Below are 26332 nucleotides of genomic sequence, written 5' to 3' on the forward strand. Positions count from 1 at the left end.
AGAACTGTAGTTCGCGTCATTCCTCTCTGCAGGGTGTAAGCTTCGGCTAGCGTATGCGATGACTCTCTCGGCCCCCTGTTGCTCTTGGGCCAACACAGCGCCCAGCCCTGCGTTACTGGCATCGGTGTATAGGATAAATGGCAGAGAGAAATCAGCGTAGGCCAGGATGGGGGCCTGCAGCAGCTCGGCTTTTAACCTCTGGAAGGCAGAGTCGCAGTCGGGGCTCCAGGCAACAGGCGGAGACCCCCTGCCGCGGGGCCGTCCCGTTCCACCCAGTAGCGCATTCAGTGGTTTGGCGATCTTGGAGAAGTCCTTGATAAATCGCCGGTAGTATCCGACAAACCCCAAGAAGGAGCGCACCTGCCGGGTGGTCCTTGGAGCTTGCCATTCCTGCACTGCCGACACCTTTTCGGGATCCGGGGAGACTCCTTGGTGGCTAACTCTGTGGCCTAGGAACTTCACTTCTTGCCGGAGCAGCTGGCATTTCTCTGGCCGTAGTTTTAAGCCGTACCTCTCCATAGCCTGGAACACCCCCTCCAGGTGGTCTAGATGGGTGGAGAAGTCTGGGGAAAAGACAATCACGTCATCCAAATACACAAGGGTGGATTCCACTAATTGGCCCCCAAGACACCGCTGCATTAGTCTCTGAAAAGTGGCTGGTGCGTTACAGAGGCCAAATGGCATCCTGTCCCACTCAAAGAGCCCAAAGGGCGTTGTAAAAGCAGTTTTCTCTCTATCTGGTTCTTCCACCCGTACCTGCCAGTAGCCGCTAGCCAGGTCTAGGGTGGAGTACCAGGCTGCCTGGGACAGGGTGGTGAGAGAGTCTTCAATTCGGGGTAGGGGGAATGCATCTTTCTTGGTTACGCTGTTAAGCCGGCGATAGTCAACACAAAACCTCCAGCTGCCGTTTTTCTTTCGCACTAGGACAATTGGGGCGGCCCAGGGGCTGCTGCTTTCCCTGATAATACCTCCCTCCAACATACCTTTAAGGAGGGTACGAACTTCCTGGTAGAGCATAGGGGGTACGGGACGATAACGCTCACGGCTTGGGGCTGCATCGCCCGTGGGGATCCGATGTCGTACTGCATCTGTGCACCCATAATCCTCGTCATGGGTCGAGAACACATGTTGCCACCTTGTGAGCAGCTGGTGGAGTTGTTGCTTTTGGTCCTCTCCCAGCCCTTCCCCCTGCAATGACTCACAGCGTAAATGTTCAGGCATGTCCCCAACTACAGTCCCCGCCTCTAGAGTGGCCTGTGTAATGCCCACTTCAACCACCCCAGGTCCCACCCTAGTAAAACAGACGTCGTTACCTTCTATCACTTGTGGTGGTGTTACAGTCGTGACTCTTGCAAGCCTTTGGTGACGGTGTAGATGGACTGGGTAGGGCTTGATGTTTCTCACCCGTATTGGCACTCGGCCTCTGTGGTTGGTGGCGATAGAGCGGGCAATCTCAACCACGTTGCCGTCCCGATGGGGCTCCACTATGACCCACCCTTTTGACCCATGGGGGCGTGTTGGCACTCTAGCCCAGACCAGAGCTTCGCTGTTGGCGGGGATGGCTAAGGCGTAGCGACAGGCAACCCGGGCCGTGTCTTCCCGCTCCTGCTGCACCTGGGCATGACTGATGCGGCGGCAGTCTGCGAGGATATGGTCCCATCCCGGGGTCGGCCTGGAAAGAGCGCGTGGAGAAGCAGGGCCCTTCTTAAATAATTCCTCCCTACAGGCAGAGATGACATTCATGCCCAAAAGCGCTCGATGTTTGCCGAGGCAGTGGTCCTTTACGACAACGATCCCTTTAGCTGGTACAGCGACCCCTTGAACGTTGAAGTTAGCGACCACATAGCCGGTGTAAGGGATGTTGAGGCCATTAGCACCTCGTAGAGTCAACCAGGATGCTTCTGTTGACCGTAGTTGCTGGTCGTCAAAGATTTCTTGGCACAAGGTTTCTGAAAAGAGAGTCACCTGGGACCCTGTATCTACTAGGCACTGGACTTCCTTGCCATCAACTTGGATTTGGACAACTGGACATTGTCCGATCAAGACGTCTCGGCTGACAGGTGAGGGGTCGCTCGAAGAGGCCCCAGCCACTTGACCCACAGTGGCCGGCAAAGCTAAAAATCCGGTTGAGAGGGGCGCCGTGCTCCACAGCTTCGACTCATGTGTCCCGCCGCTCCACAACGGTTGCAGATTGGTCTTCCTTCCTCATCCCACTGAAATCGGGGGCCATTCGGTCGAATTGGCCTTCTCTCTTTGGCGCCTTCTGAGTAAGACCTCTCTCGGGGTGGGGGCAAGAGACTGGAACGGTTCCTGCGCATCTCTTCCAGTAGGGTCTTGGAAAGTTCTGCCATCTGTTCCTTCACATCTTTCATGATTTCCGTGTGTAGCTCGCGCTTCCAGTCAGATGTAGCAGGGGGGGCAGGAGCACAAGCGCTGCTCGCAGCCTCTCTTGCAGGCTGTTCATCGGTATCTTGCTGATCCAACTCAAGTTCCAACGCTTCTTTCCGGAGGTCCTCATAGGTCAAGGTGGCAGTGCGGCGGAGTTGGCTCTTCAGGCACTGCCGTATGGGGCCCTCACGAAGGCCCAAAAGGAACTGATCCCGCATCAATGAGTCTTCCTCTCCCAGGCCATGGTCTCTCCGATTCTTCAGGCGTGTTAACAATTCTCGTAGTTGCAGGGCAAAAGCGCGAATGGACTGTTTGGGGCCCTGCCTGCAGTTAAAGAAATGGGCCCTTAGAGCAGCTGTAGGAGTTTTGTCTCCGTAGAGCTCGTTAAGATAATCAAGGACAGCCTGGGAGGTGTTCCGGTTGACTTCAGCTGCTGCGAGCACCTCTCTCTTGGCCTCTCCTTCCAAAGAGCCCAGCAGAAACTGCAACCTCTGTTGTTCTGTCAGGCCCTGTAGATCGGCTAGATACTTCGTCTGGGGGGATAGAAGCTGGAGGGCACTGGGACAGCGGTGGCACGCCTCGTCTAGCAGGGGTCTCGTTATCGGCTGGACCGCATCGGGACAGCGGTAGGCACAAACCGTCTGGTGGAGGCCTCGTCAGTGGCTGGGTAGCGTTGGAGCAACGGCGGGTACGACCTCGTCTAGTGGGGACCTTGTCAGCGGCTGGATGGCGTTGGGGCAGCGGTAGATCTAACTTGTCTGGTGGGGGCTTCGTCAGTGGCTGGACAGCGTTGGGACAGCGGCGGATCTGGCTCGTCTGGTGGGGGCTTAGTCAGTGGCTGGACAGCGTTGGAGCAACGGCGGGCACGGCTCGTCTAGCAGGGGTCTCGTCAGTGGCTGGACAGCACTGGGGCAGCAGCGGGCACGGCGCGTCTAGCAGGGGTCTCGTCAGTGGCTGGACAGTGTTGGGGCAGCAGCGGGCACGGCTCGTCTAGCAGGGGTCTCGTCAGTGGCCGGGCAGCGTTGGGGCAGCGGCGGATACAGCTCGTCTGGTGGGGACGGGCAGACTAGTGATCAGTGGCTGGGGCACAGGGCTTAACGCCCAGGGGCTCGGCCCAAGCGTGAACAGCGGCTGGCGGGCCTGGGGCTGCAACAAGTTCAATAAAAATACCACAGCCAGTCACACTCGTGAGATTAACAGAGGTTGCTCTGACAAACACTTCAAGATACAGCACGTCACAGCAAGGTCAGAACAATAGTGTTCAAAAACAGATGCAGCCCAACTAACATGCAAACAGGTTGCCAACACAGCTGAATGGTACACTGATACTACTACTCGATGAAAAGACCACTTGCCGAACTCGAAGGCCAGTGTCTCGTCAGAGTGCTCAGCGGAGCCAGCTTCAGGGACAGGCTACTGGAGGCTATATTCAGTGCAAAATACACAACACTGCAATCCGTGAAACTCAAACTCAACACTGCAATTCGTGAAATCTCAAACTTGCATGTACATTTCTTAGTGGGCACAGCAACATGAGTATACAGGGGAACGATGCACAAATACAAACAATCCCAGTAGCCTATGATCACCCGGGAAGCACCGAAGGCTAGCCGATAGCAACGATACACTAACAGCACGTTTCCATGGGTACTTAGCTGTAGCTGCCCTCTTGATTCTCCATCTTCCAGAGTTCCCGATTTCCTTCCTTGGATGCCCGTCTCGTTAATCGTCTTTTCCTCCGGTCTCCAGTCTCGTCTTCACCGTAGCTCAGCCCGCGTCCTCTCCCGTCTCCCCCGTCGTCTCTTTTGTTGAATACTTGCAGCATATATAATGCTCCCCCTCTAAAAGCACACCAATCATCGAAACGAATTGTTCCCGCCATCCAGCTGAGCTGCATTGGAACAATAATTAAATTAACACAGCGCAAATTGCTAAACAACAGCCTGTGCTACTCTGTTTACATTTTTGGGACAGTGCGCCGCCATCTTAATCCCGGATGGTTTCGCTAAAACAGTTCCCTACGGGAACAATAAACACAGATTAGTTCCGCCCCCATTGGAATGTAGTCACCTCCGTGACATATGTGCAGAGGAAAACTGGCTTTGGACACTGTGATGGAGAACTGTAGCTTGCAAACTGGTCAACCTGTACCAATTACACTACTACTATAATAGATCTCATAAAGTTCAGTTCCAAACTGAGTTTCACTCTTTGCCCTTAGTCTCTCCATGTTATACTGGAGGTGATCCCCCTGTTATCCTCTCAGGTAAAGTTTATCACTTTCATGATGTCTGTAACCACTCTGTTAAAGAACTTCAAATAAATATTCACTTCTTCCACCAGCTTGGGATTCTTGTAATTATTGTTTTTCTTGTTTAACTGTTTTAGGTTTCAGAAACCTGTATGTTAAGTATTGGAATAAGTTAATGAAGAAAATGAATTTTAAGCTTTCAGAGATTTCAGTAAAATCATTTCATTTAGCTATTGGTAGTATTACCAGTAATATTCCTTTACTTCAAATAGGTTGCTTGAGATCATTATTAAACTGTCAGTTGTGGCCCGAGAGTCACATGTTGCCCATTGTCTGGTCGGGTGCCCTCTTTCATTTTGTAAGTTAATATTTTTATGGTTGGAGAACATTTTGGATTGATTTCACCATTCAGTCCCATCCAAAATAAAAGATCTGTTGTCAAGCAATAATCATTCTTTCTACCTATGATCACTTCATGTGTCTGGCTTGGTGCAAGTCTGAAAACTAAAGGGTGATTGTAGACTGCCAAGGAGAGCTATATAGCAGAGAGGGTTGAAGCAGAGTAATCAAGGATCTTTGTATATAGTGCTCTATGGAATCCAGCCAGTGAACACAGGTCTAGATTCCACCTCTCCTAGCAATACTGAGTGTTGTGTTCGTCTGTGTGTTTATTCAGTGGTAAAGAGCCACGGTTTTTCCAGCAATGGATCATCTTAGTTGAACACAGGTGTAAATCAAGCATCATGGAGTCAATGTTTCATGTCACCTTCTCACAATGCAGACAGAAGGGGTCGTTTCGTTGAGACTTGGGACATTTGAAGATGAAGCGGGGATGCTGTGGCAACTCGTGTTGATTTATTTTGTCTGTTGCCAGGCAACAGGAGGTGCTATGATGTCATTTGAGACCTCTTGCATGTCATTTTGTCTTTCCACTCCCTCGCTGTGTTGGTTGTCTTAGCTGCTGCTTACTTGTGTCTGATATGATAGAAAACATGTATGAGGAGGGAGTGGGGATGGGTTGAGGTAAAAAAAAAGACATGAAGTGAGTTCATTGCTAAGCTGTCATTGGGTCTTTTCTTCTTTAAATGCAGCTTTCATCACAGATGTACAAGCTGCCTATGCCAATCGCACTAACACACCCCAATACCATCAAGTTGGATGGTCCTTCTTGTCTTTAGCACAGAGGCTGCAAGCTCCATGATTTCCATAAAAAACATCACATTTTGATTAGACTGACCACAGGACAGTTTTCCACTTCCTCAGTCCATCTTAAATGAGATTGGGCCCAGAGGATGGCCTGTCAGGATCATGGTTTAATATGGTTTCTTCTTTGCATGGTAGAGTTTTAGACAACATTTGTGAATGGAGTATCAAACTGTGCTTAGACAGTGGTTGTTGGAAGTTTTTCTGAGCCCTTGCAATGATTCCCATTACAGAGACAGGTCTGTTTTTTTAAGGTAGTGCCATCTGAGGTCCCAAAGATCATAGCCATCCAATATTGTTTTTCAGCTCTGTACCCTTGTGTACAAACATTTCTTCTGGATTCTCTGAATATTTAAATGATATTAAGTATGAAATATGTTGTCCCCATCCCAACCTTTTTTGACCCATGATGCTGGCATCAAATTCAAAATCAGTGTATATTTTTCATAAAATCGTAGGATGTTAGTTTCAACATTTTATATGTTGTCTATAATATTTTGCAATTAAATATGGGTTATATTATTGTCAGATTATTACATTCTGTTTTTATTTACATTTTACACAATGTCCTGACTTTTTTGGATATTAAGCCAATGAAAAGAGATGGAGATGTGTGTGTGTGTACCTGTGTACCTCAAGCTTTCACTGCCACCTGTGTCTTGCTCTTAATCCCACAGTCCAGTTTGTCCCCAAGAGCATTAAGCTGCTTTCCACCAGCCTTTCAGGTGGAGCTGGGTGATGCAAAGGAACCCTCAAACGTCAGCATGTGGTCAAGGGGGGATTAAGCCAGTGGCGCACATAACCATTCTTTGATCACCCCGCTCATGTCATGGTCATAATTGGTGGGTGAAAAGTGATCCTCTGGCGACCTCTTGGAAGGTACTGGGATGATAAGATGGCAGGTCAAAAGGTCAGGAAAGGATGTCAGGATCTAGTGTGTCGGTACTCCACTTAAGTGTAACAAAATAAATTATACACACAAATACACTATACCTAGAATAACATTAGTTCAACCTGATTTGTTGTTGTTATTGGAATGCTATTGTCACTTGGTGATACAGGATAGACTCTGTAGTTGAGTGCTATGATTATTTTGGCTAATGGGTCATTTAATTATGGGCTAAACATATAAGGCCATCAGATGAAATCTTGTCTTTGAAATTATAGCTGTAACTTATGTGAAACTTAATGTAACAAATTAAGTCAGACCATCATGTACACACACATAGAACAGTGGCAATTAAGGGTTTGCAATGAGCCTCTTTGTCTCCTGTCAAAGAAAACACATCTTTTAAATGAACATAAGCCACCTAGTCAAATCATCTTTAAGAGAACCAGTTACTTACCAAAATATTAAAGTCTTGACACACTTCAATGGAACCTGGACTGGGGCAACCGGGAAAGTCAACAGGCTACTCAAGGCCTGTGCAGCTGCTGATCTGGGGGAGCCACTGAAGCACATCTTCAATCTAAGTCTACGCCTTGGACAAGTTCCAACACTGTGGAAGACATCATGTCTCACCCCTGTCCCTAAAAAGCCACATCCTAGTGAGCTTAATGACTACAGACCTGTCGCTCTAACATCACATGTGATGAAGACAATGGAGCGACTCGTCTTAGGTATGCTCAGACCCCAGGTACGCCATGCAGATCCGTTACAGTTTGCATACCAGGAGAAAGTGGGCGTGGACGATGCCATCACTTATCTTCTACACAGGAAACATTCTCACCTGGACAAGGGGAAAAGTGCTGTGAGAATTATGTTCTTTGATTTCTCAAGTGCTTTTAACACCATCCAACCCCTCAGACTGGGAGACAAGCTCTTGCAGATGGGTGTGGACGCTCACCTGGTAACCTGGATCACAGATTACCTGACGGATCGACCACAGTTCGTCAGACTGAAGAACTGTCTCTCTGACACTGTGATCAGCAGCACCGGAGCGCCACAGGGAACTGTGCTCTCTCCAGTCCTGTTCACCTTGTACACATCTGACTTCTGCTACAACACTGAGTCATGCCACATGCAGAAGTTTTCTGAAGATACTGCAATTGTGGGGTGTATCAGGAACGCGCAGGAGGAGGAGTAGGACTTTGTGCAATGGTGCAAACTCAATCATCTCCAACTCAACACTTCAAAGACCAAGGAGATGGTGGTGGATTTCCGCAGGTCTAAGCCCACTCTGCTACCAGTCTCCATTGATGGGGTCAACAGACATCCCAAGTCTCCCGGAAGTTCCGGGAGTCTCCCGCATGTTGATAGCGGCTCCCTGACGCCCGCAAATTAGATACAATCTCCCGATGATCTAGAGCGAGCGATCACACAGACCGAGACTTAAAATCGCGTGTGCATCTGAGTGTAGCGCGCACAAGACAGGGGGGAGAGAGGGGTGTTGCGTGTGTGCCTGAGCGCATCCAAGACAGAGATCATCCTGATTGGCCTGTTTCGCTAAATCAACCAATCAGTTTTCAGTGTAGGCGAGCTTTTTATCTCTTTTCTCCCAAACTTAATCAGTGTAAAGTGTATAAAGTGTATCTAGGAACAGGAGCGTCATGGCCCCCAAAAAAGGAAAATGTAAGACCCATTTCAAAGTGTACCCTTGTCTCATAACCATACAAGTAAAAAAGAATGATAGGCCTAGTTTTGCACTGCACTATTTGTAACAGTGACTTTAGCATTGCCCATGGCGGGTTAAATGATTGCAAAAAACATGTTGAGGTGAGTTTAACTAGTGTCAATTCATGTGCATATTATTCAGGCCTATACTAGATGGCTAGTTGCCAAGGCTACATGAAAAGACCAAACTACCAAAATCTACATTTTATTATGACCGCCGCGCAGCGAAGCGGCGGTCATATAGGTTTAGTCAGATTTTTTTTCTTTTTTTTTTTTTTCTTTTTCGCATGCCCAAATTTCCATCAATGAGTCCCGGGACACTGAAAGACCGGGGTACACGAAACTTGGTGGGCATGTAACCCCACATGGATAGCATGGAACCATCGTTTTTCGTTTTGATCTGTAGCCCCCCCGCTGGACTGGACCCCCCGAAAGGAGGGTAGGGCAGACACAGTTTTCTGTGAATATCTCGAGAACCGTAGGGTTTAGGAGGACCATTTTTTTTTTGTATGTTGATCTCAAGGGGCCATGTCAACCCATTCCATAACCACTCATTTCATGTATAGCGCCACCTAGTTAAACACAAAAAAGTAAAAATGAGGTGTTGTAATTGAAGGTATCTGTGACCTAACATAGTCAAAACTGCACGAAATTGGATGTGTATGATCATTATGACACCCTCTGTATGCACGCCAAATTTTGTGGAATTCCGTTCATGGGGGGCCACACAATAAATTAATTTATGTTACTATACACCAACTGGCCTGTAGGTGGCCGGAGACAGTTTTCTGTGAATATCTCGAGAACCGTAGGGCCTAGGAGGTCCACCTTTTTTATGTATGCTGGTCTTAACGGGGCATGTCAACCCATCCCATTACCACTTATTTCATGTATAGCGCCACCTAGTTAAAAATTAAAAAGCAAAAAATTAGGTGTTTTCATCACAATATCTCTGGCTGACAAGGTCAAAACTGCACGAAATTAAAAGTGTAGGATCATTATGACACCCTCCGAATGCATGCCAAGTTTTGTGTACTTTCGTTCATGGGGGGCCTTACAATAAAATAATTTATGTGTACATTTAGTGACGTACACCAACAATGATTCCCGGGACACTGAAAGACCGGGGTACACAAAACTTGGTGGGCATGTAACCCCACATGGATAGCATGGAACCGTCATAGCATGGAACCGTTCGTTTTGATCTGTAGCCCCCCCGCTGGACTGGACCCCCGAAAGGAGGGTAGGGCAGACACAGTTCTCTGTGAATATCTTGAGAACTGTAGGGACTAGGATGACTATTTTTTTCCGTATGTTTGCCTCCAGGGGTCATGTTAACCCATTTCATGTACACACATGTGCACAAACAGATACACACACACACACATACATTCACAGTAATCATACGTATGACACATACTCACACAGTAGACATATGTACGCTTGCACAGGCACATACGCAGGCACACACACAAGCGCACGCACACGCACGCACGCACACGCACACACACGCACACACACACACACACACACACACACACACACACACACACACACACAACATAAACATTAACATGCACACAATTCAAGAATTTCTCAGAATTATGAACAGGCAAGATGGAGGTGGGGTTGTATAAAATGAATTTTACATGTGAAATCTATGAACTAATCATGTTTTGGTACTTGTTGTCTAGCAGATATCAGTGGATAATGCAATTTAGTGAGACAGTTAGAATCATATAGGCCTTTCAGCGTGATTTATTTTTGTGGAAAAAATGTGCTGGACTGGGCGGCGGTCATATTTTGTACCGCTCTGCTTTACATCTAGTTTTCACAATTTCTATCTATAGGCCTTCCTTATTTGGTGTGCTGACTAGACTTTATTGAACAAACATATTAATCTGTATTTCAGTAACTAAGTAGGCAATTTTTTTTATTATTAATATTATTATTATTTATTTATTTATTTATTTTATTTTTAAAAAAACTTTTTTTGGGGGGGGGCTTCGTGATACCTCCCTGAAATTACTTTTTGCAGGTTGGGATGTCTGGGTCAATGTCGAGGTGGTAAGCACCTAAAAGTATCTGGGTCTCCACTTGGACAATAAACTGGACTGGTCAGCCAACACTGATGCACTCTACAAGAAAGGGCAAAGCAGGCTGTACTTCCTGAGGAGGCTGCGCTCCTTCAATGTGTGCAGCAAGCTCCTCAGGATGTTCTACCAGTCTGTTGTTGCCAGCGTCCTCTTCTATGCAGTGGTATGTTGGGGAGGAAGCACAAAGAAGAAGGATGCGGGGCGACTTGACAGGCTGGTAAGGAAAGCTGGCTCTGTAGTGGGAGCTGAACTGGAGTGCATCACTTCAATATCTGACAGAAGGACCCTGAACAAACTGATCAACATCTTGGACAATGAGTGTCTCCACAGCACTATTGTTAAGCAGAAGAGCCTGATCAGCTGGAGACTTCGCTCACTGCCTTGCACAACAGACAGACTGAGGAAGTCATTCATCCCCAGGGCCATTGAACTGTTCAATGCATCACTTAAGGGAAGAGGAGAAATAGACTTCTCCGCATAGTCTGTCTGCCTCTTCACCACCTCCATGTCTTGAACTGTCTGTCCACTAGCCACTTTACCATTGTCTTCTGCCTCACTGTTTGCATGCTTTATTAGCACATATGCACAACCCCTCCCTCCATGCCACAGCCGAACTGTGACCACACTTATACCTTTCTTAATATAGTTATTTATACATAGATATATAGACTTTATTCTTGCACTGTTGCACTGTTTGACTTTCTCATTTGCACCATCACCATGACACTCATTCACAAAGAGCACCTTACCTTATGCACAGAGGACCACAGGCTCAGTCCCTGCTTCAGTCATTGCAAGCGCACCTGATTGATTAATCACCCACTATGTGGATACTGTTTTTTAGAATTGATTTAGATTAAGTATAATTTGTATTTTAGTATATTTAGTATATTCTTTATCTTCTACAGTCCTTATTGCTTAGTTGTGTTTTTTTTTTAATATTATATATTAACCTGCATGGTCGTTTAACCTGTCAGGAAAACATGACTGTGGTCTTACCTATTACCTATCTGTGTTAAGTGAATGTCTGTCTGTAGATAACTGTAATATGTGCCTGTATTCCAGTCAATGAAACTTTTGCCTTTCGTTGGTGCTCAGGTCGGAGATCAGGGTTCTCAGAGATGATCTCTCCTTTCTCTCCAAGCAGGCGTTGTCTTTCTTTCTCCTCCTTCAGGGGCGAGGGTCTTTGACGTGTCCATGAGTTCTCCTACAGGCATACAGACAGTGGAGAGATTCCAGGTGTCATCACACACACACACAAACACACTCACACACTGCAGTCATCTCATAGCCTAAATATAGCTCTGTCCTCAACTGGGCGATATGAGAAGAACGCTGCTTCATTCGCTTGTTAATAGACGCTGCGTTCTCCTGTTGCATCATGGGAGCTTTGAGTCAGTGAGAGAACTGTGTATTTTTTAATCTCTCCACAATCCCCAGCTCCAGTTTCAAACATCAGTGTGCAGGTTCAGGAGCACACACACACACACACCGCTGTACCTATGGTCCTCTGTCAGCGAGTAGGTCAACAGCCTCACTTGAAAATATATAATATGTACCGGTATATAAATCTATTCATATAACAACATAAATCTCATTCTACCATCATTAATATCTATATTGTTGCTTTTGTTTTACTTTTGAAAATGACTGAAAAATGCTCCCTTTCCCGTCACCTCATTCAATCTAGTCAATAAGCAGAATGTCATGTATCGTGTCACAGAGCAAGATACCTTGATGATCACTTATTAAATCACTTGAGATATTTTACTCATAAAACTGTTTCTGGGATTACATTGTGGAATGACATGTAGACAGCATTTTGTACAACCATAAATACATACAACCATATTCAATCGCTGCATCAGGCTGCGTGGTCCCGCAATGTTTTTGTTCTAGTGCCATCTACTGGCCAAAGCACCATGACACATACAGTTCCTTACTCTTCTCTCAGACCTGACATCAAGACTTGCATTATGGACTGAGACAGTTATGTTTGGATATAACTTCAGTCATGGAACTGACTAATGCATTTCAATACACATAAGGCAGGATGAGAATACTGATTTCACTGAATGACTATTAGACAAAAACAAGTCACATTTGCTGTGACATCTACCTAATACAGTACATATCTAAACAGTGCATCATATTTAGTATAATTTTTGTTGCTCAAAAATCATCAGTCTATCAATCAATGGGAAGTAGCATTTATTTTACCCATGAACTCACTACCCTCTCAAAGTTACAGTGCAAAGATTACGGGCGCTGACTGATTCAATTTATCAATTTATCAGAGCCTGTGATAGTAAATGAGAGTAATTAACAGGTGCAAAAGTGCATCATAAATGAAATTGATCACTGGCATAATTACGTGTGTGTGTGTTTGTGTGTGTGTGTGTGTGCGTGTGCGCTAAACCCTGAATGGCTTGTCTGGCAGACAGTTGAGAAAGGGAAGGCACATTTGTACAGTACATATTTGGTCCAAACACACACACTGGCCATTTTAACTATTCAAGTGTACAGATTGTCCTAGAGGCATATGGTCCTTTTGATCCTCAGTCCATGGACATCTTTCAAAAGAAAGAGCCAGTTGTTCAGTACTCCTCAGTCTCACTACAGTAGGAATGAAGCGTGTGTCAACTCTGGAGCAGCATCTTCTACCCTCAGCGATGGAGTAGCTCTAAAACTCTGTGCTTTGGACGGTCTTGCTCGCTCCTGCCCGTTCCCTCAGAAAGGTGCTGGTGCTGGTGATGTCAGGCCCGTCCACGGACACCTCTGTGAGGGGCAGCAGAGGGTGCCCATTGCTCTGGCTCACGGCAGTCTGTTGTCGGGTGGTGTGCGGGCAGCAGGACAGCTTCTGGCAGGAGGGTTCCAGACAAGTGGCTGCGCAGACGCCCTTCCCCGGTTGGGGCTCACCGAACTCGGGCTGGAGGGTGAGGCTGTGGACCCCAGCCTGGTGGAAGATTTGGCGCATCTGACGGGAGAGGGAGGTAAAGGTGGCAACACCGCTCTGGAGTTCAGGAGAACAGTGCACGTGGAGGGTGGCCACAAGCCGGCCCTTGCATAATTCCCACACGTGGACATCATGAACGCCCAGCACACCAGGAAGTAGGCACACTTCATCCACTGAGAAAGGGAGAGACAGAGATGAGAGCAGAGAGAGCAAAAATGGAGTGAATTACCATCTCATATGTAGGCTCCTGTACTCCTCCTCCTGCCCGTTCCTGATACACCCCACAATTGCAGTATCGTCAGAAAGCTTCTGCATGTGGCATGACTCGGTGTTGTAGCAGAAGTCAGATGTGTACAGGGTCAACAGGACTGGAGAGAGCACAGTTCCCTGTGGCGCTCCAGTGCTGCTGATCACAGTGTCAGAGAGACAGTTCTTCAGTCTGACGAACTGTGGTCACTCGGTCAGGTAATCTGTAATGCAGGTTACCAGGTGAGCGTCCACACCCATCTGCAAGAGCTTGTCTCTCAGTCTGAGGGGTTGGATGGTGTTAAAAGCACTTGAGAAATCAAAGAACATGATTCTCACAGCACTTTTCCCCTTGTCTAGGTGAGAAGTTGTCCTGAGTAGAAGATAAGTGATGGCATCGTCCACGCCCACTTTCTCCTGGTATGCAAACTGTAACGGGTCTAGTGCATGGCGTACCTGGGGTCTGAGCATACCTAAGACCAGTTGCTCCATTGTTTTCATCACATGTGATGTAAGAGCGACAGGTCTGTAGTCATTAAGCTCACTAGGGTGTGGCTTCTTAAGGACAGGGGTGAGACATGATGTCTTCCACAGTGTTGGAACTTGTCCAAGGCGTAGGCTCAAATTGAAGATGTGCTTCAGTGCCTCACCCAGTTCAGCAGCACAGGCCTTGAGTAGCCTTGGACACAGTCTGTGTGTTTTTAGTTGGGCTCTCACTTGATCTGTTGTGATGATGGGGGGTGTAAGGGGAGGGGAGGGGGGGAGGTGCATCTGGGATCTTTGTGTCTGATGGCTGTTGACTGAGGTCGTTGTCACCTCATTGTTCGTGATCGCCATGTGGGGGAGGGGTGCAATATCCAGTGATGGTGGGGGTATGATAGCCTGTGATGATGGAGGTGAGTGTTGCACTGGTAGTCAGGGGGCCTATGTGGTTTCTGTGGGTTTGAAATGTTAATTTTTGGAGAGTGGTTGGACTGTCTTTAGAGGTCATTGAACATGAAGAAATGTCTCCATTTTTTTTACCTTTTTCAACCCTATTTTTTAAAAATTGTATATTTCTCTATAATTAACACCATACATTTCGCCTAAATCACTGGCTATGATGAATAAAGTTCACAAAACAGTTATTTTCAAAAGTATGATTGTATGTCAGTATTATGATTGTATGTCAAACAATTAGAGATAAGATCAATAACCAATCAGTTTCACCAAATACACATACTCCATTGCTGAAAGATAGCAAAAACATAACAGAATCACAAATGAGACCTCGAACAACATTTAATTAATTTACATATGCACAACATATTAGATCTCACCTCCTGCAACTAGTCTACTAAACCCTATTCCTACTCACCTTCTTAAGACTGCTCTCACAACTTACTTTAGGATTACTTTTAGATTACTTCAATAAATATGCCCATTAAGTAAAAGACACCACCACAGAATTGATGAAAGAATTCTCATTCTATTTTTCTCCACTCTTCTCCAAACATGCACAACTCAGCTTAACCTTTATAAGGGCTCACCTGGACAAAGAATTTAGCTTTCGCTGGATTTTTTGACCCAGGGACATGGCTTGAGATTGGCATAAAAAAGGGAAGCATTAAACCCAAATGACACCATGTCCATTTCAATTGTGCGGTGAGAACATTTTGGGAGGTTTTTCAACCAGGGGGACCTGGTGACTTTCTCAAAGTAAACAGTAACACTAAAACAAGAGGCTACATTAAGATTAGGAGGAAAAGATCAGGCAGTGTGCCGAGAGACCTGCCCCAATAGTATGTAAGTTCGTAAGTAAGTATATCTTGATCCCGTGAGGGACATTTGGTCTCTGCATTTATCCCAATCTGTGAATTAGTGAAGTCGAACCGGCAAGCCCGAAGGCCGAAGCCCTAACCAGTAGGCCATGGCTGCCCCAAAAGGCAGCATTTGAACATTAAACCACACAATGATCCAAAACATACAGCCAAACAAGAAATGGTTAACAGAGAACAATATCAACATTTCAGAGCGGACTTCAATCCGTCAAAAAAGTGAGCACAAGGCCAAAGTGATGGCAAATAATCATTCCTGCCTCAAAACCCAGATTGCTGCTAAAAAGGTGCAGTCTACAATCATTGTGGAGACATGAAGAGGCTTGGTGGGTATTATGAACCATTTTGAGAGCTGCGGTGGTAAATAAAGATGTTTCCAGTGATTGTTTAAAAACGGTATGAATAATTTTGGGAAACGAAGGGGTGCGCGCACATCACAGGAGTGCAGGTGCTGGACCAAAAAAAGTAACTGAGAAGAAATAATAAAGGTCCGCACACTGATTGAAGCTCCCAAACATGGATTTATTTGCACATTTATTTTTGTGCAAATAAATCCACGTTTGGGAGCTTCAATCAGTGTGCAGACCTTTATTATTTCTTCTCTATGAATAATTTTGAACACGCAATTTTTCATAAAAATGTTAAAAAAGATAAAAACACTTTTTTTATTCCATGTTTTTACCACATTGTCTTGCAACCTTTTGGCATGTGCAAGTGTAATTTTAAGAAAGAACAAACTTATTGGTCAAGAGAAAATCAATATTTGCCAGGGGTATGAATAATTTTGTTCTTAACTATATCTTTAAAAAGTCTAAAAAGTGCACTAAAAAGAGCTAGGCTATCATAAAAAAAAGTTGCATTGTTTGCATGATAACATGTAATCAGGTAATCCCCAACAATGTAACTGTAATCTGATTACAACATTTTTGTATTGTAATCTGGGCTGATTATAGTTACTTGATTTTTGTAATCTGATTACGTAATCCAGATTATCCATTATCCATGACATACTACTTAGGCTTGAAAATTTGATAGGCATCAAAGACTCAGCACTTCCTTGCTTTAGATCATACCTTCCTAACCGTCAACAATTTGTACAGGTCCATAATAAACCATCTACCCAGATTATGGTAAAATATGGAGTGCCTCAAGGTTCAGTACTGGGGCCCCTGTTCTTTAGCAGATGATACATAACTATACCTCTCCATAAAACCTGATGAATTAACCCCGTTAGCCAAACTTGACACATGTATAAGAGATATAGACATGGATGACGAATAATTTCCTGCTTTTGAACTCAGATAAAAGAGAAGTCATGGTTTTAAGTTCTAAAAAGATGAGGGATATCCTATCCACATCACAGGCTACATATAGTGATCTTCCACTGACCTCATCCACAGTTGTTAAAAACCTAGGAGTTATAATTGACCAGGACCTAGCACTAAATAATCACATAAAACAGATCACCAAAACTTAATTTTACCATTTAAGGAACATTTCAAAGATAAGGATCCTTATCCTTACCAGATGCCGAGAAATTAATCCATGCTTTTGTCACCTCAATGATAGACTATTGCAATGCTATTACGCTGGCTGTAATAATACCTGTCTAAAGAGCTTACAGCTTATACAAAATGGAGCTGCTCACACACAAAAAATATGAACATATGATCATTTGCTTATTAGTACTGGAATGACAGCTAAAACCTCTTGCTCCAAGCTACATGTATTTTCAAGATCTGTTTACAGACTCTGAAGTCGCAGACCCAGAGACATCCTAACGACGCATGTCTCACTTCCCCCGCTGGCTTCTCATGGTTGGGACAGAAGTGTGATGGTGGAAGACACAGCTTATCGAAAGGGGGACAGCCCTTTGATCTGATATCCAACACCACCCCTGAAGACCCCAGCAGCACAGTGTCCTTGGGAGAGCAGCATTTGGAAGTCTTGTGTACCATCCCACAAAAGGACCTTGGTCAGAACATCACGAGAAAGATTGGATTCATTTAGAATAGTGGACCTGCTGTGGGCAGAATAACCCCCAAAAACAGCAAGGATCCGAAGGTTCCAGGTAGTCGACCCTGACCTTCAGACTAGAGAATTTTTATTTTGTTGGTATACTTTAAAGGTCCAGTATGTAGGAAATAATGGAAAATAAACTGTAACCAATCCAAAAATGATTACCATATGTTGTCAGAGAGTAAGGAAACATGATGAATTGAAGTAATGGCTTATTTGACAACATTACTCTAACCCGTAAAACCCATGAAAAAAAATGAGTTACGGGGCGGAATCTCTTGGAATTTTTGTTTATGTTTTGAACGATTAATTCTAGAATAGCGTATTAATAATAGGCTAGCGCGTCCTCCTATTTGGGTTGCCAAATTAGCAAAAGCCAACTGTCAACAGCTGTCAGTTGTAGTCATGAACGCCTACGAGAGGCAGGCAAATTTCCAAAATTAAAACAAGAAACAAATTAAGTGGACATCGGAGGAGCTTCCTGAGATGGTGACGTCTGACGTAGAGCTGGCCATTACTCCACAACAGGTAGCCTAGGCTAAACTTTATTTGCATCGCTAACTTCAGCTAAATATGTTACGTTGGTTAGAGAGGTATTTTTTGTTTTCACTGTTTCCGTAATGTGTAGCTGGGTCATGGTTGGAGAAACGTTAAAGCAGCTGCAGGTCAACTAACGTTAGCTAAGTCTTTATTACATCTGGCAACCCAGAAGAGGCTCGCGTCTGGTAGTCTTGAGAACGTTCACCAGTGTTTTGATTTTGGCCTACAGAACGTTCGGTAACAATCCTACAAATCGCACCTTTAACTGGAGAAGGAAATATTGAAGAAAAAAAAGAGGAACACAGGGTGTGGGGGAACACCCCCTATTAATAGAGCCAAGCGCCGCCCTAAGCACATTTTGCACACACATACACATTCTAAACATTGTGCACCACATGAAAGCAACCCACCTGTGATTTTATTCTATTGCATTGTGCACCACAAGAAGAATGGAAACTGGCTTTGGGTGCATTCTTAGCTGTTTCTATGGTAGATGATGTCAGTCCAGACCCGGTGGCAGACACAAATTCACGGACGGGCATTACACCTTTCCAGGGGGGGCACGGGAACATAAATTGATCACGGTAGTTCATACCTGTCAACCCTCCCGTTTTTCCCGGGTTTCTCCCGTATTTCAAGGTCATCTCCCAGCACCCTCCCGTTTTGATATTTCTCCCGGAAAACTCCCGTAATTTGCATGGGCAACTTCATTTTAAAATCACTGATCCATTCAGGTTGCCAGATTGTGTATGAAATACACCCTACACATACACGATCACTTAGTTTCAATTTCAACCGTTTTGTCATAGGCTAAAACCTGGCAACCCAAAACCCAAATAAGCGGGTGCCGACTGCGCAGCCTGAGTCTCGTCGTAAGCAAGCGGGCTAGTTGAATGGCCTACTCCAGAACTAGCTGTTGTGAAATTGTTGGGAATTTAATTGATTAACACATCACATAAACTGTTATTGAGTATTGTTGATACACTGAACTTGTTCCTTCGGACAGCAAGCAGCTTTGGAGTTTTGGAAGCAGGCTGCAGGCAGGCAGCTGATGGATACATAACTGGCATGCGTAAGGTAATGGTAAGGTAAAAGCAACGACCGAAATGCAGTGTTGAAACACGTGTATGAAACGTATTAAATATGCAAACACAGATCCGGTATAAACACTGACATTTAATTGTGGAAGTAGGGGGTGTATGTGTAGGGACATAAACATGAACTGGACATTTTAACTACTGCGTCAGCGTTTTAACGTATTTCTTAAGAATATTATTACAATTTACTATACGTTCATATAAGTAACTTACTAAGTTACTAAGCGTTCATGATGACAAGGGTTTATTTTTTTATTATTTTTTTAGGTTGGTTGGGGGCCCCCCTACTAAGACTACTGGTAGGGGGCCCCAAGCAGCCGCCTACCTATGCCTTTATGTTAAGACCGCCCCTGATTGATTAGCTACGGAATAATACATATTTTACAAGTTTTATTTGCTACTTGCTAGATTGACAAACGTATAAGATATGCCTACATTTAATAAGTGTTCAAAATCAATCTATGGGATTGGGGTTGGTTGGTGCAGCCAAGCTCGTCCAGGGCGGGCACAGATGACTTCCAGGACGGGCCTGGCCCCCCCATGACGCCGGGACTGTGTCAGTCTTTCTACTGTTATTTTTATTCTCCCATGATCTGTAACCTCCTTCCACACCCTAAAAGTCCTCTGTTTGTTATAAGCTGATTCATATTTTATGTGAATAGTTCAATGATTCAAGTCTTTATGACTTGAAAAGGGGGATTTGAAAGTGTTGTGAATCAGACTAATTTCTGTAAATGTACATACTGTGTACTTCTTATGGTCATCTGTGATTTTTTTACCCATGTGTACCCTGTGTGTGTCTTTGGTCTGTATGCAGTGTATCCATTGTTTATCCTTGAATGATTAGAATTCAATGAAAGCCTGTCTAGATGCCTTTTGCCTATCACCAGGTGTGAAATGTTAATGTTTGTAGAACAGCATGTGTCCAGGCCTCTGAAGGACTTCCCAGGAAAGGGGGTAGTTTTAGGCCTAGTCCACATGTACCAAACCGATCTTTTTTTCCTCCGTCTTCCCTGGAACCGTATCAAGAATATTTGCGTCCAAACGGATCCATCTCAACACGACTCAACACGTTACTTCATATCCAGGCCTATAGTTGGCACTGTTTCTTTACAGTAATTGACCAAAACCTTCGCGCTGTAGGCTGTAGGATGTGCGGTTTCGCTGTCCAAACGAATTCAAAAGGGCTACGGTTTCAGATTTTTCCACGCCGGGACCAGGTTTCAAAAAAGTGCGGTTTCGGGCAGTGCGTTTACAGGATTCGTTTGGACGCTCGGCCAAGACGAAGCAAAACCTCTGCGTTTAACCCAAAAAGCGTCTCCGTGTGGACGGGCCCTCAATTAAAAGACAATAGAAGCTGGCCAGACTTGATGTCACCCAAAAGGCCACATCCCCCACACACCACACCTTTACCTTGCATATTCATACTAGGTCACTCCTTCTCTTTGTGTGTAACTTTAAATATGGTAGACTGTTTCTGTATAGTCAGAGAAGTCAGAGAATACTGAGAATCTGGTGGAAACCCATGATGGGGTGACACAAACATGCCATCTCTCCTTTGAGGGCCACTGGCCCCTCATTGAAGAGAATAAATGCCTGGATCCTGATCTTTCATCGTCCTGATTAAGTCTTAAGAGAAATATGGTAGTAAAAAATATACTATCACACTGGCTACCTGTTAAAAGTCATTGACTTCAAAATATTACTTATATCTCTTGGTTGGTTGCCTGCATTGAAAGAGGACACCTCATGAAGACGCTCTTTTGTCTGCTTCTTTTTTTTATAATTATTTTTTATTGTATGAAGTTATTAGGGTCAGCACCTTACAACTGAAGATACCATTCAAACTAAATACTTGCAGAGGGAAAATAACAGCAGTTTTTAAATTACATTTCTCTCTAAACACGTTCAATAAAAGGAAAAAAAAAAGAAGCAGACAAAAGAGCTTCTTTATGAGGTGCCCTCCTTCAATGCAGGCAACCAATCACTTATCTATGCTGGCAGCGGCTGCTGCTGAACAAGTGTACAAAGTCCCTCTAGATGGACTTGATGCAGTTGCAGGTGTTGCTGCAGGTTCAGAAGATGATCTACGTCTTTTCTGAAGACACTGAGTCCTGCCTGCTTCACATGATTTCTAGTAGCGAATCTTAGCATGCTGCAGATACTCACTGTTACAGGTGGATTTGTAGCAGTTCCTGTGCCAAACTGCTTTGTTCTGTTGTAAAATAACTGCACTGTAACAATGTAATCGTTGGCTGATCTGTGATCACCATCTCCATACTCTCTCATGGACAAAAACAAGAAATTTGGCATATGTCTCTAGTGATGGGTCATTCACCAGTCCACACATATCTGCCACTGGATACATAGCCCAAAATCTGTTTCTTTTAGAATATGTGTGCCATCACCTGACTAACAGAAAGACACACCTCAGAATATAACCTAACTAGACTGTGCCACCATGAACTATGAAAATGTGCTTGCTCAGATGTAGAAGGCAGGTCACTAATATCACCAACCATGAAGAACAGAGCACTATGTGCTTCAGGTTATTCAATATTCTAAATTCTATAACTGCCAGCTATCAACAGCCAACTGTCACTGGTAGTGTCTCTCTTTCTCTTTCTCTCTCTTTCACAAACACACACACCTGTCTGTTTGTCTATCTGATCCTTTTACCCTTTCTTTTCTTCACACTTACATAGGCTACGGAAGGCCTTACAGACTTCAGCTGGTACTAGTCTATTAAACTTTGTGCTCTGAATGGGTGTAGACAAGAACTGGCAGAGCAGGCTCAAGCACACTAATAGGCATGAATTGATAGTATTGATATTGAAGTATTATTTTTTAAGCGGACAATTTCGAGAATTTTAGGCACAATGTCTTGTTAAAGAGATCAATCATCAGCCTAAAAATGTTTTATAATGTTGTATTGTTTATGTGGTCCACTTTTGCACTACCTTGTAGAATATCTTTTCTTTTTGGCACCAAACCCTATGCTATAATACCGGCAATGTGAGGTTTATGGACAAAACACCAAATTTGACCTTTTCTGAATTTTCTTGATTTGGGTCCTTCAAAACCTTCAAAAAAATGGAAACATGTTTTTTTTTTACTCTTAAGAACCCCTAGAACAAAGATATGATACTCTCCAAAAATTAACATGCGAATCCCACAAGCCCCCAAATTAGACACATAGGCCCCCCTACTATGGTATTGAGGGGGTATGGGGGTGGGGGCTGGGGGATGACCACCTCCTTGATGTCCCTATCAAGGCTGCCAGTCGTGGACACCTCAACAGGCACAGGCAAGGAGGCGTCAGGCGGGGGCAGGGCGTGAGGTGATGGTGGCTTAGATCATTGGGTGTCACCGGGATGCAGAGCTGGAGAGACTGGGAGGCTGGGAGGTGGGGGTAGGGCAGGCACGCAAACAAGAGCCGTGTCTGAGTCAGCTGGGGGTGGTGGACAGACCACCGCCATTGGAGCTGGAGCAGGGCAGTCAAACCTGTTGTAGAAGTGGTTCAACTGGTTCGCCCTGTCCAGGTCCCCCTCCACAGAGCTGCTGCTCTTCTTCAGGCATCTGCTCTTAACATGTGCAGTATGCAATGTACCTGTGAGGACTCACCGAGCGCAGACAGAGGCAGGTCAGCCGGGCACATCTGCAGCAGCATGGTGGTGGTCTCCTTAAGCAGCGGGGCAGCAGAGGACATGATGATGACCACCATGATGAGAGTGAGGCTGGGGTCCACGTAGCACTGCCAGTTACACTTGGCCCCAGGGTCCAGGGGCCACACGTAGAACAGGGCCGAGGTCACCACCACCACCATGGAGCTCAGCGCATCATTTAGAATGTGAAGCAGCACACCTGCATTGCAGCACAGAGGTTCTAAAGGTTCTAAGGTTCTACGGTTCTAAAGTCAGCATGGCTTCGCTGGTGTGCAAAACAAATAGATCTAGCCTTCTGGATAGTGTGAGATCTGAATGTTAACACAGCATTTACTGAAAAAAGATGAGTTGATTGATTGATTGTAAATTGTCTAATCAATTTACATGCTTTTTAATATGTAGGTCCATGTGTGTGTATCTCCAATCTTCTAACTGTAATGTTTCATTTTAAAATATCCTCTGTTTTTAAAGTAGAATGCCAGAAGTCCTTCATTTCTGTGTCTGTAGAAAACATACTACCAGAGAGGGTTAAAGCGGAGTAGCTAGTAATCAAGGATCTTTGATACTACAGGGGCGCGTTTCCCAAAACCATAGTTGCAGTGGTTGGTTGCAGTGAAATTTCCATTGCCAACCAACTAAGTTGCTAACTGGTTAGCAACTATTTTTTTGGGAAACGCACCCCAGGATGTCTAATTTACTACAACTTTTATATATTAATTGTAACATTGATATAACATCAAGACGAGTTATTTCTAACATGCATTGGGGCAAAAGCTTACATGTATGAGTTCTAACAGTGTCTTATAGACAGGGGCGCTGCTAGAAAATTTGGGCCCTATGACAATATTCTGCTATAGTATTATTAGGGGGCTCTCTGGGGGGCCCCTGTCAGTGCTGGGCCCTTAGAATTGTCTTAACCCCCCCCCCAGCGGCGCCACTGCTTATAGGTGTTATAAATGCTGAGCAGGCTATAGATGGCACAGGTCAAACCATTTCCTGGTGGTCAATACAATTTTCAAGTGATAAGATTCTCAAGGGTAAAGATGGATTACTAGCCAGCCATCATCTGAAACTGTACAGGTCTCTCATTAATGCTGGGTGCACATTGCAGAGTGTAGTCAGATTTTCAAGTGTAAAGATGGATTACTAGCCAGCCATAATCTGAAACTGTACAGGTCTCTCATTAATGCTGGGTGCACATTGCAGAGTGTAGTCAGGGGTTAAGCATTATGGCAAATATTTGATAGCATGGATGAAATGCCAAGTCACTGTTAAGGTGATACACCACACAGTCTTTTGAGTTAAACAGTTCAAAGGTCTCAAACAGTAGTGTCCTCAATGACCTCCCTTCATCCAGAAATGCAATGGTTTCAGTGAACCAAACAAACAGATGTCCATCTAAAGGCATCGTCTTTTTCTTATGTAGCTCTCACATGGACGTGTCACACTGACTATAAAGCCACATCTCTGAGAGCGGGATGACTAACGATTTTTCTCTGTTTTCTCTGTCTGTGCCATTACAAATTGCTCTTTAGCAGTCCATCCCTGTTAATAATAGACAGGTGTGAGTGCGTGTTTTCAAGTGTTGTATTTGTCTGCACACATACCTCTGATATTGAAGGGCTGCCCCTCTTTCTGTGGTGGCTCACTCTCATCAGTTAGAACTGTGGTACCTGTGCCAAAACATTAAACATACAACAAGCTGTTAATGTAGATGAGAGAGAGTGCAGAAGAGTTTCCAGTACAAGGGCAATGTGACATATTCATGGGACGTTTTTCTTGTCCAGACCATGAATGAAGCCCTTTATTACTGACTTCCTCTGAGCACACAGAAGTGCATACTGCAGCAGTAGGCTTTGTTCTGATGCCAACCGCCAATAAACCCCACAAAAAGAAGAAGAAGGCTTTGTTCTGCCCTACTCCTGAGAGACATGGTAGACAGTGCTGACTCCCTTATGGTGTTTGTGAGGGGGAAATGGCCACAACAGAAGCCTTGGTTTGGTGCCAGGGCATCCCCAGGGAATAGCAGATGAGGTAAGTAAGACTTTCTACAACAAATCAAGGGTGAATGGGAGAGGCTACTTTGACATGTATACAAAATTTCCGGACATTGCTAGGAAGGCAATCATATTGTTCTCCAAACTGACACAATTTTAGATTATAAAAACCTTCTCTAAATGTGTCCGGGCTTTTCTAACGCTGAGCTGCTTGCGCATCTGTAGCCCCCTGACTGAAGATTCGTCAAAACCGTTATTATCTTGTTTCCCTCAAATGTGATCAGTTTTAAAGTCATTTAAAAAGTTGTACAAAAAAGTTAGAGCCTGAGATGATTTAAATATAAAGGCGACCGCACCTGCCTCGCCGTTCATCTCACATCCCCCGTCTGATTTGGTTGATTCATGGGCTCTCTTCATCCGGGAGCAACAACTACGGTAGTCCTGGAAAATTAACAGCCCAAAAGTGTTAACAGAGAGCCCTAGGGAGCCGACTACGAGAACCAGTTTAGGATCGTCAATGGCCTCTGGCCGGGCAAGTCGTTTCATCGCCTCCACCGAAACAAAAAAGCACAGGGCGGCCAAGAAGACGGCGTTGGCCAGAGCACCAACCACCTCAGCCCGGACCCAACCGTATGTGGAGCGCCCTGATCCGGCACGACGTGACACCCACAAGGCCGTCAAGCCCACGCATAAAGACAGAACGTCCGACAGCATGTTGAAGGAGTCTGATACAAGTGCTATAGAGTTCCCCATGAACCCGGCGATGATCTCGGCCATGAAGAATATGACAGTGATGACAAGCATGAAAATTAAGCGACATGTTTTTCCGCTGTAGCGCCCCATGGTTAGGCTACTTAATTTTCCTCCTGCAATTCACCTGTTGCTTTGGTGCGCTGCTTTTGATATCTTCGTATCACCTTCTTTCTTTCTGTCTGTCAGCAAAATTAAACGTGACAGCTGAGTCGAACACATAGGGAGGGCAGGGCACTTCTCTTAGCGCGTCTTGATGAGGTCCTGGATGAGGTTTCCTGCTCCTTTATTTTACCCTTGGCAAAAGTAAACCATACATCGTTATCTCAAAGAAACACGCAAGGGTTTATCTTGGCTTTTGCCAGCTCCGACCGCTGTTGACGCCTACAAACTGTCCCCTTTCAGACCTCCCCTGATACATGGTCCTACATAATGCCGTAGCCTACATGGTTCTGGTTCAACGAGTCTGGCTTGCACAGTAACTTTGGGAGTATTTGTTAACACCAGGGCCGTTTCAAGGAATTTGGGGGCACCAAGCAAAATGGACATGGAGGCCCCCCCCCACCGCACGCAAAGCCTACAGGAACCACCGCATAGCCATACAGTTTAAGTTCACCCACAGTTTATATAAATACAACATTTTGACAGTGCAATACTGCAGTTGCATATATATATACTGTGCATTAGTTTTGA

The 26332-nt window shown here is 45.0% G+C and overlaps 1 protein-coding gene across 3 annotated transcripts; it reads right to left on the minus strand.

The window, feature by feature from the left end:
• Positions 1–12311: 12311 nt before the first annotated feature.
• On the minus strand, positions 12312–25900 carry LOC143139909 (calcium/manganese antiporter SLC30A10-like). 3 transcript variants are annotated; one of them, XM_076300749.1, is made up of 5 exons: positions 25767–25900; positions 25246–25330; positions 24500–24565; positions 22852–23091; positions 12312–13681 (listed from the first exon to the last, which is right to left on the minus strand). In XM_076300749.1, exons 2-5 carry the CDS (start codon positions 25304–25306, stop codon positions 13236–13238), a joined length of 813 nt encoding a protein of 270 aa, XP_076156864.1. In that variant the 5' UTR covers positions 25307–25330; positions 25767–25900; the 3' UTR covers positions 12312–13235. The 3 variants fall into 3 exon arrangements, with proteins under 3 accessions (XP_076156864.1, XP_076156862.1, XP_076156863.1); XM_076300747.1 differs by having other exon boundaries at positions 25246–25900; XM_076300748.1 differs by having other exon boundaries at positions 24500–24542; positions 25238–25900.
• Between the last annotated feature and the right edge of the window lie 432 nt (positions 25901–26332).

This window comes from Alosa pseudoharengus, unplaced genomic scaffold, assembly GCF_046254945.1.
Source record: "Alosa pseudoharengus isolate Yale_2024_CS ecotype anadromous, Long Island Sound unplaced genomic scaffold, YU_APseudo_1.1 YU_APseudo_1.1_scf_22, whole genome shotgun sequence".
In the NCBI taxonomy this organism is placed as follows: Eukaryota; Metazoa; Chordata; class Actinopteri; order Clupeiformes; family Clupeidae; genus Alosa; species Alosa pseudoharengus.

Bases quoted from the DNA above. Each gene is read 5' to 3' on its own strand.
- LOC143139909 (XM_076300747.1), bottom strand. From the start codon at position 25,732: ATGGGGCGCTACAGCGGAAAAACATGTCGCTTAATTTTCATGCTTGTC. The intron at 24,566-25,245 runs GTGCGGTCGCCT...GTTTTGGCACAG, and splicing joins TGAGATGAACGGCGAGGCAG to GTACCACAGTTCTAACTGAT. The intron at 23,092-24,499 runs GTATGTGTGCAG...GCTGCAATGCAG, and splicing joins GCAGCCCTTCAATATCAGAG to GTGTGCTGCTTCACATTCTA.